This window comes from Pholcus phalangioides, unplaced genomic scaffold (assembly GCF_987345545.1).
Source record: "Pholcus phalangioides strain wild (caught in Gottingen) unplaced genomic scaffold, Ppha-v1.0 ptg000003l_1, whole genome shotgun sequence".
Taxonomy (NCBI): Eukaryota; Metazoa; Arthropoda; class Arachnida; order Araneae; family Pholcidae; genus Pholcus; species Pholcus phalangioides.
Window position 1 is genome coordinate 4,152,149 of NW_028301596.1, and position 12,868 is coordinate 4,165,016.

A 12,868-nucleotide genomic window follows, 5' to 3' on the forward strand; every position below is an offset into this window, starting at 1 on the left:
AAATAATTTGCAGACCGGCAATAAAAATAAAAATAGATAAAAAAAAATTGATAAACCGGAAAAGTGGGCCAGCTAGAAATGTATAAATGAGGGAAATTATATTTGAGGACCGGCAAAAATATATAAATGAGAAATAATTTGTGGATCTGCATAACCAGGGGATGAATAATTGCATGACAATAATAGATAACAAATAAATGAAAAAGAGAAAGAATTTGCCAAAATATTAATAAATGGAAGAAATAATTTGCAGACACACCGACTGAAATAAAGAAAAAAAGAGAAATAATTTGGGGGCCTGATAGAAATACACCAAATAGGAGAATAAATTTGCAGATGAACAAAAAATGATTAAGAAACAATTTACGAGCCAGCAAAAAAATTAATGAAATGGAGAAATAATTTTTGTGGAGACAGGCAGTAAATGAATAAAAGGGAGAAACAAGTTGCGGACTGGCAAAAGAACAACAAAAACAAACGTAATTCAGAGATATGCTGACAGCTAACTTGTAAGACAGAAATAAAAACCAATATAGTGTAACATGTAACATTTAACAAATTTAAAATTATGTAGCGGCTATATATAAACTGGTCGAAATGTTAAACTGGCCGCGGGACGGCCAGAAGTTTTCACGGACGGAACACTGCTATGTACGGTTCTGCCACGGTTCTACCAGTAGTGTTGCAATAAATTAATAAGTTTAATGATTTTGAAGTAACCGCGCTCTGGTGGTCGAGTGGTCATAGTGACGGACTCGCATCGCGAGGACTCGGGTTCAAACCCCACCATCGCCATAGTGGTGGTCAGCTGAAGTTAATTTTCTGTGGTTCCCAACTTCAAGGTGCGAATGCGAGCCGATCTCCCCTTTAAAAAAGTCTCGCCACAGACAGCAACAGACCTACAAACAGTATAAATGTAATTCAATCATAACACATCACTCACTTCACTTCCGAAATATAGATGGCGGCACTGAAAAAATCAAACACAACACTGCATACGCGCACTCAGACTGTTAGGTACACACACGGTTACACTTCCGGCGCAACTCACTAGGTAGTAAATCGCCCATAAATGGTGATAGACCTGAGTTGTGCTCGGCTTGAAAGAAAGATTTTGAAATAAATTTAAAAAACATGGACGTAAAAGGACAAAGTAGTCAAAAACAAAAATTTATATCGCATTAAAAAAAGTAGCGTTAAATGAAATTACGCATTGAATACTTACACACCAGAGAAGATGGGAATAAATTGGGTTGAAAAAAAAGAAACTATTTTAAGATATACACATAATTACGATCTAATTCTAGAATTTTATGCAATATATTCAGTTTCGTTTCTATTTTTATACCTCGTTATATACAGAGTGTCCTGTAAGCCCTAATTCGGCGTTTATTTCCTCAACCATTCATCATAGAGAGAGGTATGGTTCTAATTAACAAAAAAAATTCCCAAAAATGTGTGTGCACACCAATCAATCAATCGGTTTTGAGAGTGGAAAATACAGTGTGTAATAAAACAAAAATTCTTAATTTTTTTATGGTCCCTCTGATCTGAACTTCCACAACTACAAAATTATTGCCCTGTCTTTCTTGAGGCAAACGAAAAATATTCCTTGTTTTTAAGTGCAATATTCGCTGAGATATGGGAATTGAAAAATTCGGAGAAAAGTTTGGAAAAAAAAAATTAGCATAAACTAATAGACACATAACGGTGCTTTCCTTCATTTAATCAGTTTTTTTAATTCCAATATCGCAGCGAATATTGCACTTGAAATTTTTTGTATTGGCCTCAGGAGAGACAGTGGCAACTTTTTAATTGGAAATTTGAAGACGGGTTGGGGGACCGTTTAAAAATTTAGATTTTCTTATTCTGTTACAATCTGTATTTTAACTCTTGAAACTGGTACAGAGTGATTTTTAAACACATTTTGAGTATTTCTCGAATTAGAACCATACCTCTACGACAAACGGTGAATAAGATAAAAGCCGCACGCATTAGGACTTACAGGAAACCCTGTAAAAATTTACATTTCAATTTTTATCAACACTTAAAAAAAAAACTCATAAACAGCATGGTTTCAACAGTTTTGACGGAAAATTATTTCTATTAAGCATTTGAAATGTATACTTTATTCTTTTACAACGGATTCTTTGTCATTAAACGGAGAATAATTGAAACTCACTTGAATGCCGACGAGTATAAAGGAATAAAAATAATACCTATAATTTGAAACGCCAATTTTAGGTTTTAATTAATGCCTCTGAGATATAAATTTAAATTTCAGCGACAAAAAAAAAGTGTAATATTTATTCTGTAAAAGCATAAATTGCTTAAGTTTTGATCCTCCGAATCTTAATAGCCAGCTTTAAATCTTCGAAACTAAGACACGCTATTAAATCCTTGATGACCTTTATAAATCACCCGGTGATTAAAGTGTTTTATTTTCGTGATTATATAATTCAAACTTAAGATAAACTTTTTTTACATTATAAATCTCTTTTTGACTTAATTTTCTTTTTGTTTCCTTTTCTATATTTGTATGTTTTTCTCTGTTGTTGCAATTGTTTTGTTTTGTAATTTTACCTAAACTGCTTCTTTCCTCACTTTCTCTTGTTCAGTTAGTTTTTATATCTTCTTCCTGGTGATCTTGGGGTTGATGGAGGTCAGCTTTTCCTTAAAAGAATAGGTAAAGAAAAAAAAAATGGCGTCTGGAGAACCAGAAAAGGAAAGGAAAAAGAGAAGAAAGACCTATAACAAGAATAAGAAGGAGTAGAAAAAGATGAAAAAGTAAGATCTACGTTCACCGACCTGCACGTGTTAGACAGTGAAAGCTGTAGGTTGTAGAAAAAAAAAAAAATAATAAAAAATATGATGATGGTGATGCGGACAAAAAAGCGTTAAGGCATAGTGACCTGATTCATAAATGGAGGGGGACGTCCTACTATATAAGACCGTGGCCAGTTGACGACTGGACATTACGGATCATTTTCTGGTCACAAGGATGAAAGCTTCTAAGGTAAGCTTGGGGTTTTTCGAATAACGGTGTCGGTCAGTTACTTTTCAAGACCTAATGGACTTTATTTTTTTTTTGGTTAGAAATTTCTTGAAGAATTATCATGCTGGATGATGAAAAAAATATTTAAATTTCTGTTTGGGAGTCTTAAGATAAGCGCCACTTATAAGAATCGCAGTTAATGTTATCATTCGGGGTAAGCGTTATCACTTCCACTAAATACGGAACCGACCAATATCATAACACAGGAAAAATTTCGTTTGTAGTGTTATTAATTATTCGTTTATCAGGACTTCAATTCATGTTATGAGTTTATTTTCGTCAATGTTTTTTTTTATTTTTACGTATTTTGAAGCTAAAAATGAGTCACTTAGTTCTTCCCCTGAAAGTTATCGTTATCAACCCGAAGACTATGTAAGTGGTCAGAAGGGTCTCTTATTCTCAAAAATTTCCGTACTTAGGTTCACAATGTCTTAATCGGGCTGCCATGCTATGATCCATGTACGTATAACGCTTCTTTTGCAGTTTTTGTTACTATAGTGATAGCATATGTACATTAAGGAAATCCCTTTCTTCAGAGTTCTTGTTCCGTTTCTTTCAACTGACCATATCCACGGTTCCTCGACCGAAAGACTTTTACAAGGGATCCTTGCAACGTACCATAAGTTGTAAAAAGTATCGTAATTCGTAATACACATCAGATAATTCCATTCTAAATCCTCAGAATTTCTGAACAAAAAAAAAAATCCTGTTTTTTTAGAACAATCGAAAAAAATTAAAATTCACGATTTAACATTTTTGAAATATGTTATAGTATATGGGGAAGAAAAACTGAGTTGTACTGTTTACATACGTACCATTTTCACATATGGCAATTGGTCATATGGTCATCCTGCTAAGAATCAGAATTTTTTTCGGATTGTCATCACAAACCCTGAGTTATTAACTCACGAGTCCCAATGTGATCACATTAAGCGGCGGGTACTGCATTTAGATTGTAGTAACTGTTATGACCGCACAGAATTGAAAATGATATCGGATAAAAATTAATTGGATAAATTAAAACTGGAAAACAATGTGAAATTTTAAATTTCGAAATTGAGGAGAGAATTTTAATTTTATGGAAGAAAGATGTTTCTGAAGAACAGTGAGACCTCTCTTTTACTGTCACGGGACAAAAAAAAAAATCGTCCGTAAAAGAGAAGGGAGGTGACCGTTTATCAGGGGTTCGAAATGCATAATTTTATTATACAAGGGGAAATTATTATTTGGCAGTAAAAGTTTGTTGCACAAATTGTTTGATATAATATCAGTAAGAGTTAGAAAATTTATAAATTTGTTTGGATGAGTCTGGTTGATTGAGCAAATGTATTTTAGGTCATAAGATGACCAATAGAACCATTTTGTTAATCATACACGGAAAAAGAGGCAACATGTGTAAGTTCCAAAATTAACTTACTGTGAAGAAGTTTAGGATACAGTTTATCTAACGAGTTTTACTAAAGCCTTATGAATTAATTACTGATTATTGCATTAAATTTCAAAACGCCAAAATATGCACTAAATATAATTATCAAGAGAATTTCCTTGAAAAAAGTGTATACAGATTTAGTTAGGTCCTAATGTCTGCACTCAGCGGGAAGTTTCACATGAATAACTTAAAAATAGGATTTTTATGCAAATATATGACGTCTAAGATACTAATTTCAGTAGAAATTTTTTAATTTAGAACTTTTCATTGTCTCTATGACTTGAGTTATTATGGAATGTTAATTTAATTATTCTAGCGTGCAAAATTAAATTTCCGTAATGGATAAAAGTAATTGATCCTAGTATCAAGAGTGTCATGTCGTTGAGATGAGCGAACACCATTTTCCAATCAAATATTAGAGTGCATATCTGGTCTCTGGGAAATAAATTTTTCTCACGCTTGGAAATACAGGGTGTCCCATAAATGCAGTTTGAAAATTCATAGAAAATGAAGGAATTGGCATATTTGAATGTGGTTTCCGAAAAACACAAAGGGGGATTCTTTTTAGTACAGAAAAAAAAAATTAGTTCAATTTCAGTTAGTTCATTTTTCATTTCCGATAGAGGGCACCGTATGAAAGCAAGTTAATGAAAATATTTCAAATCGGAGTCTTGAAAGATGCAGGGTGTGTACGATTAACAGCTCATTTCTGAATTTTCTTGTTACTGTCGCGTACATAATGTTTTCATTGTGAAGTTGGCCATTGGTGGATAAAGCACTATAGGCGAAGTTTGGCCATGAATCGCCGGTTGCAGCTTTATGAACGTTTCGGACATAGGGAGATTGAAGTCAGTCATTTTTTTCCCGGAGTTCCATGCAGTGCCCCTATTGACAAAAATTTGAATTATTTTTTTACATGTATTGTTAAACTTAGCAGCTAAGTGGTTCTTTTATCATTTTTTTTGTATTTTACAGAATTGGACGTCTTTGGCGACGTTGAGCTGTTTGCTGTTATCAGTATCATGCGGCTATCTTAGTAGCGGTGGAGGAGGAGGAGGGGGATACGGAGGTGGTAGCGGAGGTGGATATGGAAGTGGAGGTGGTGGAGGAGGGTACGGAGGTGGAGGAGGAGGAGGTGGATACGGAGGCGGAAGCGGTGGCGGAGGAGGATACGGAGGAGGAGGAGGAGGCGGAAAAGGCGGTGACACCATCTTCATAGCTGTTCCCATACCGTCCGGTGGAGGTGGTGGTGGAGGCTATGGCGGAAGCAGCGGTGGCGGAGGATATGGTGGTGGTGGTAGCGGAGGAGGAGGATATGGAGGCGGTGGCGGCGGTGGATACGGAGGTGGTGGTTCCGGTGGAAAAATAAGCTTCAGCAGTGGAGGATATGGAGGAGGAGGATCCGGTCTCAGCCTCGGAGGCTATGGAGGCGGTGACAGCGGCGGATATGGTGGAAGCAGCGGAGGAGGTGGTGGATATGGCGGAAGCAGCGGAGGAGGGGGTTATGGTGGAGGAAGCGGAAAAGGAGTTTCACTAAGCCTTGGCGGATATGGTGGAAGCAGCGGCGGCGGATATGGAGGAAGCAGTGGCGGTGGATATGGAGGAAGCAGTGGTGGAGGAGGAGGAGGATATGGAGGTGGCAGCGGAGGAGGAGGATATGGTGAGTTACAAACATTTATATTCAACTTTTTCATTGTTTTAGATGATGCATGAATATTTCATCACTAATATTCAGGTTTAAAAGATTGTTGAATTTCAAATATGAGTTCTCGGGTATTGGATATGATTATGATTGCGCCATGGCGTAGTATAGGTATTTTCAATATGTTGATCGCCAATGCGGCACCTGATACATGCTCAAATGAAAAAAAAAAAGTTCCATTGTATGAGATATTTCATTGGCGGTGTCCATAAAGATGAAATCGAGCCCACACTCTTGTTTTATTGAAACATTCAAGAGTGCTCGATTTCGTGGTCGTGAGCAATCATCAATGAACGTCGAAGAATCCTGGCTAACAACATGAATTCTTGTTTCACGAGACAAATAACAGGAGGATCTTAAATAGCATCCTATTTTTTGGTGTAGCAGTTGCATACGAATAAAACGTTGAGAAAGTAATTCAGGAGAGATGAACTTATCATTTTTGTTGCTGAATTAAATGATTAAGTTTATTTTTTGCAGTTTATAGTATTTATTAGCTATAACATAATTTTGTTATATCATTGAGAAATAAACGCGATCATTCGTGCATGGCATTAGCTGCATGTTATTGCTCAGTCATTTCTCGTTTTATCTCGTACATATAATCAATCCATAAAATAAGGTGACATGGATTAACACTATAAGGGAAAAATGATAACATTGTGAAACGTGAGTTTTCAGCATTTTATTTGACTTACTTTTTTTTGCTTACAAGTTAACTAAGATATAAACTTTTCCAACGCACCGTCAGCTGCATACTCTGGCGATAAAAATTCAGGGGTCCTTGGGAACAAAGGAGCTTCTGAGTCCCTATTGTAAGTCTGCTTCATTTACGAAGAATATCGCCTTTCTTTTAGCGTTTTAGCGTAAGGTCCAAGGGAGACACCGTGTCATCCATAGTACTTCCCGGGCCTTACGTCAAGAGATTGTCATCTCTTCAATTTCTTGGACAAGCACGACCACCGTCATGGGAATATCTTCGCAAATGAGACAGATTTGCACCAAGCATTGACGGAATTTCTTGTCTCTTACGAGACCGGTCTCCTGGTAAGACACAACCTGGACATAGTGTCTCTACCCGGAGAGGGTGCCTTACCTTAAGAGAATCGGATTTTAAAGTCAGGGCATTGTCAGCTGAAGGCACGATGGAAAAGATGCAGGATGCCGTAACTTTATTTTGTGGACTCACGGTATGAGAAATTTGCTATAACTTCCTGTTTCTAACAGTTAATACAGCGAGTACTGTTTTGGTTAATGTATACAGCAGGGGTGAGGGATATCTGATCAAACTCGATCAAGACAACTGGATAATTTTGATCCATGTATTCCATTAGTATGAAATGAGTTTTATTGAGCGTGGAACTTGTAAAAATAATAATTTATCTATCGATATGAAATACAACCGATGCAGATTCTTAAAAATGACACACTCGATAAATTTTCTTTATTTTACAGGCGGTAGTGAAGGCGGAAGCGGTAAAGGTGGAAATGTCGCCATCTTAGGAATTAGTCTTACCAGCCTCGGTGGAGGACATGGTGGTGGCGGCGGAGGTGGATACGGCGGTGGATCCGGTGGTGGATCTGGTGGCGGATACGGCGGTGGATCCGGAGGAGGATACGGCGGTGGATCTGGAGGAGGATATGGAGGGGGAGATAGTGGATACGGAGGCAGCAGCGGCGGAGGCGGTGGATACTGGTGATTCACTCCTGAGGTACGTAACGATTCATTGCTAATTTGAACGACATGAAAAATGCATTCATAACAGATACGAAATCCATGCATCGAAACTGTCACATTTTGAGATTTGAAGGCTACAGCCATTAGTTGTGAAAACAAATTTAAATGAGATTCGCTTTCTCGAAACGACATTTTATTGAACGCTTTCAAGTGAACATCCCGAGTTTCATAACTAGGAAGAAAACCCCCAATGACAAAGAACATATTTAGAGAAATGCATATTGTTTTGGAGATTTTTTTTATTTTACGAAATTATTTTGTTGAAGATAAGTTTGATAATGAAGAAATGTTCCAGATAAATGAAATTATAATAATTAGCTCTATATAGTCACCGTATGCAATGCCGTTCGAATGTAGAATACGGACTACCTAAATATATCACCAATTATAGTCTTATTTTGTGTATCTCGCGACGAAGGCCTGACTTTGATACTGGGCAAAGGAGGCCCACGACTACAAACAAGAATTTTTGGTTGGTCAGCGAACATATATCCTACACATATTGGGGTTTCTGAAATTATTGGACAAATACCTCACTTTATCATTCAGAAACCCCAGACTAGGCTCGCAACGCCTATGGTGCCAGGAAATGTGGTTCAATTTATCGAACTATTTCGGTATACATATGCAATAAAGTCCAAATTTCAAGTTCCTGCTCCCTCAGATGTCCACGACGTGAACCACCATAGGATCCATAAATTCATCATATCCATCATCCATGAATCCCATATGGATAATGATCGCCAAAGCTGTCTTTATGAACAATCCTGGCTTTAAAAAAAAGGGACCACGGTGCCAAAGAACGAAAGTAATCTGAATTATGACTAATAATTAGGCTAACCATATTACTTACTCATATTTAAGGGATATTCCCACATTTTCCTGTATTTTTGGTCCTCATGACTTCACTTTTTTTAAATTTCTTTTCCTAATTTTAATTATGAAACCTTAATCAGTATTAACCAGAATTTGTAAAATCAACTAAAATTGTAGATGGAGATAATTTTCCTTTCTTTTTTAACCACGTTACGATAATTACGACAAAAATATACAAATATAAATTTCAAATTTTTTTCATGTTCGTCCTTCTGTTTTTCGTGAAATATATGTTAACCCTCTCTCCGGCATTGACGAGATATCTCGCCTTCTTATAAGCCTTTTATTTTAGCAATGGTAAGATCAGATGTTTTGTAAAGCTGATTTCTCAAAGGAACTCATTTTCCTATCCCCTTTACTCTACACCTGCTGACAGAAAAAAACCTACTTCATAAAAGAAAAGACACTTTACAGGAGGTTTAGTTATTTCTGCTGTGCGGCGGAATAGGGTCAATCCACTTCGTTATTTGAAGCAGTCCATTTATGCCTGCAAATCGGATTATTTTTTTTAGCAATTTTAGCTATAATTGATGATTTTTTTCACCACGTTTAGTTATCTTCCTTCCCATATTTTCTTTTCTGCCCACGAACAATCCTCTTCTTCCTATCAGTAAAAACACTAAAATAGTAAAAACTCTTAGAATTAAGATAATTAGATAAGTAATTAGAAAAAGTAAAGCTTTTAAACAAAATTTAATTTTGGATTTTTTTATTCCCCTCCCACAGGAAAAGAAGTCGATGCCATACCACCTATTACAAAAACAACAGTTCCTGAAATAGCAAAGCGACGAGAATATTCGTGTGTGAATGAATTTTCTTGGTTTTTTTTTTCCCTTACTTTTTGTTTCTCGATGTATAGCGATTGTTTTGCTAGATTTCCAAATGAATATAAGAAAAGGTCAGTTCACTCGCTCTTCCCACTCTCGTTCAAAGCGGTTTTATTTCGTTTCCCCACGACGAGACGCCACGGGACAGAACTTTTCTCAGCGATAAGTAGTATTATGAGGAGGTGATCGATACGTCTCAACGCACTCAAGCATTTTACATACACGTTTTTGTTTTCAACGTGACAATGTAATATTGATTTTTGTGTGTGTGTGTATTCAAAGTGGACGGTGCCAATAAATCCATCTTTTGTAAATATGAAATTTTACTCTTTCTTGTTTATTTCTGTGTGTGGTACATTCATTATTAATTTATTGTTCTATGTATACAGAGAAGAATAAGCGATTGCCACATGTCACACAAAGTAATTTTGTAAGATATATTGTATTGGAGTATTGGAAGTCACGTGCTTTGAGAGAAGAAATCCTACATGGTGAGAAACCAAGTCCCGTCCAGCTCATGAACTGGTGAACAATTGGTTATAAAAAAGTACCTTTAATTTCATCATTTGATCATTTTTGACGCACCACGGTCATTTTCTGTACACGAGGGCTAATTAGACCGGGACCTACAATTTATCGCCGATTCCGAACTGCAGGCTTGTTTTTTATACTCATCGAGAGGTTGGTACGCTAACCCCTCGATGGGGGACTCCCTGCGGTAGCAATGTTCAATGCTGCGGTCATGTCGCCGTTTTTTGTTGTACCCCTGTGTCAGGAAAGTTTTCTGACAAGGACGGACCGGGTATCGAACTCGCGACACCTCTAAACATCCTTTAGTACCTTTAATTAGAAAAATATTGTAATAAAATAAGTAAAGTAGAAGTAACAACGCTTCTACCATATTTAATTGGATAACTTTTAATGAAACTTTTACAGCATTTGGAACCAAATGAGAAACTTGAAGAAAAATAATTCTCACAATTACATCTAAATCACGAAGTTGAGAGGTAACAACAATGTTCCCTTCAAAGAGAGATCCTCGTAAATGTTGTTCGGGTCTCATAAATGGAGGACCCAGTTGCCAATCAGTGCAGGTCAATTTTCTGAAAATGGCTTTCATATTGCAAGTGATAGAGGCCTGCCCGCCCTACTCCTGTGGGGGTCATTGTACTCGCTTAAATCATTGAAGCCAGATGCTTGATTTGATGCTCAGAGAGAGATATTCATCGACAACTCATATGAACACCCTATGATTCAGTGATCATCATGATTATTTATGTTAAATCCATACGTCAGAGTTCTTGTACGGGTGCTTTTCGTCCTCTTATGGTTATAATCAAAGCTCTTGATTCGTGAATATGCCTCCCAATAGACTGACAGGGCTTCAACCTCATTAGTCCCAACCATGAGTTCAATTGGGGACAGCACCATGCCTCATCCCCTACCGCAGTAGGGTCTCCAGGCTGAGATCTTTGATGTGCTCCCAGGTCAGACTCTTCACAGGCTTCTAATATGGATTTGTAGATTGAAAAACAAAAACAAAAAAGAGAATCACATCTGATGAGAATCATCTCGGGGCCCTCCGGGCAGGCTTGCATGATAAAATTTGGCACAGCTATTTATGCCATTAAATATGCAAATTAAGAGGTGTTGCCTCAATTCTCTTTCAAGTTGCCCTGAGGCTATGGTGTTGTAGGAACGGCAGTAGCGACAAACTTCTTTATTTTTGAAAAAAATTTTAAATTTTCAAAAAATTTGTTTGAGTTCTGTAGATCAGCCTCATTAACATCAAGGAATTACACGAGAAACTTTACGTTGGAAGAGTACAGATGTAGGTATACCGAAATGGGCAGTCAGAACATTCAGAAGCCAAACAGCACCGCACTAGAGATTCTTTTAGTAAGGTGTTGGCTAAAAGAGGCATTTGTCAAAGGATGAACCAGGAATCCAAACTTGTGCTGGGGAATTCGACTAAAGAAAGTATATTGGAAAAATTTTGATAAAGGAGTGAAATAAGTGATCCTTAACAAAAAAATAGAAGGAACCTAATTTTTTTTTTCTTCAGAAATCGGCTTCTCTAGTGATAGGTGGCGCTTTTTGGAAGTGTAAGAAAGGAGGTGTGGTGAGATGAATTAAACATTGAATATAGCAGAGTTGGTGAACAGCGTTTAAATGTATTGTATTTACCTGCGCTTACATTTATCCTCTCACGCTTTCCCTTCAAAATTATTTCGATGTGTAAAAATTTGCGAGAGTAAAAATAAATAATAAATTTGTCATAAAAAATACCGCCCCTGCAATCAAGCGCCCTAAGCGGCCGCCTCGTCGCCTCATGCCTGGCTCCGGCAATGCTCAGGATTTATAAATATTGTCCGAGTTCTCATAGATATTGCTCAGGGCTCGTGAATATTGCTTGTCATCACACAGGAATGGCCACATAAATATGTCTTAGAAATATCTCAAATCATTCACTCGATTCGTGAATATTCATCGCAAATACCTGAAGATTATCTTCAATTATCTCTCTCTTCCGCGTATATATTTGCTAATTTTCTCAAGTGTTAAATAAAATTTCTTATAATTCATAACAGAATATAATATCGATATCTAGGTGTCATATTTGAACGATGCTGATAAGAGGAACAGCTGATGTTCCCCCAATATCACGACTATGCAAGGACTAACATGTACCCAATACGTTCATTATGAATGTTTCCTCACATGCCTAATGCATCACACGCCAATATTTAGGTAACGCGTGAGATGGTGCTATAAATATTGAATAATCTTCTATATACTTGCCACGCGTTTTCCCGTATCGCTTATCGCGTCCTCATTTGAATTCTTAATTGGATTTTAAAAGCTTCGTGCTCGAAACGGAATGATTGATGTTACAAGAGGATTAAGGGCCTGTCTTCCATTCCGGATTAAGTATTAAATATTCGAGAGAGCTATTTAGGGTGAGAATATGAGACTTTGAATCATACACGTATCGTTAAAATCTCCCATTTCCAGACTCTCTGTGTGCATATCGATATCAATTACTTCAGAAAAATGGACAAAGAGCCTATTGTCTAGAGAAATCTCTGAATAAACGTCCCAAACTGATTGATATATACTGAAATGCCAACGAGAAAAGTGCATTTACTTGAAGACATCTCTATCAAACGCGAGAAAATCAAGATAAATCGCCGTAAATATATCATGCCAAGACAGCCTTCGCTAGTGTGTGCATCATTTT

At 36.9% G+C, this 12,868-nt stretch overlaps 1 protein-coding gene across 1 annotated transcript; it reads left to right on the forward strand.

The window, feature by feature from the left end:
• Window positions 1-2,931: 2,931 nt before the first annotated feature.
• On the forward strand, window positions 2,932-9,948 carry LOC149087921 (uncharacterized). The gene is made up of 4 exons (XM_089242677.1): window positions 2,932-3,016; window positions 5,460-6,144; window positions 7,642-7,898; window positions 9,527-9,948. Exons 1-3 carry the CDS (start codon window positions 3,002-3,004, stop codon window positions 7,884-7,886), a joined length of 945 nt encoding a protein of 314 aa, XP_089098803.1. The 5' UTR covers window positions 2,932-3,001; the 3' UTR covers window positions 7,887-7,898; window positions 9,527-9,948.
• Window positions 9,949-12,868: the final 2,920 nt, after the last annotated feature.

What these genes read in the sequence shown, in the direction of transcription:
- LOC149087921 (XM_089242677.1), top strand. An exon ending in CAGCGGAGGAGGAGGATATG is followed by an intron (nt 6,145 to 7,641) that starts GTGAGTTACAAA and finishes TTTATTTTACAG; the next exon opens with GCGGTAGTGAAGGCGGAAGC.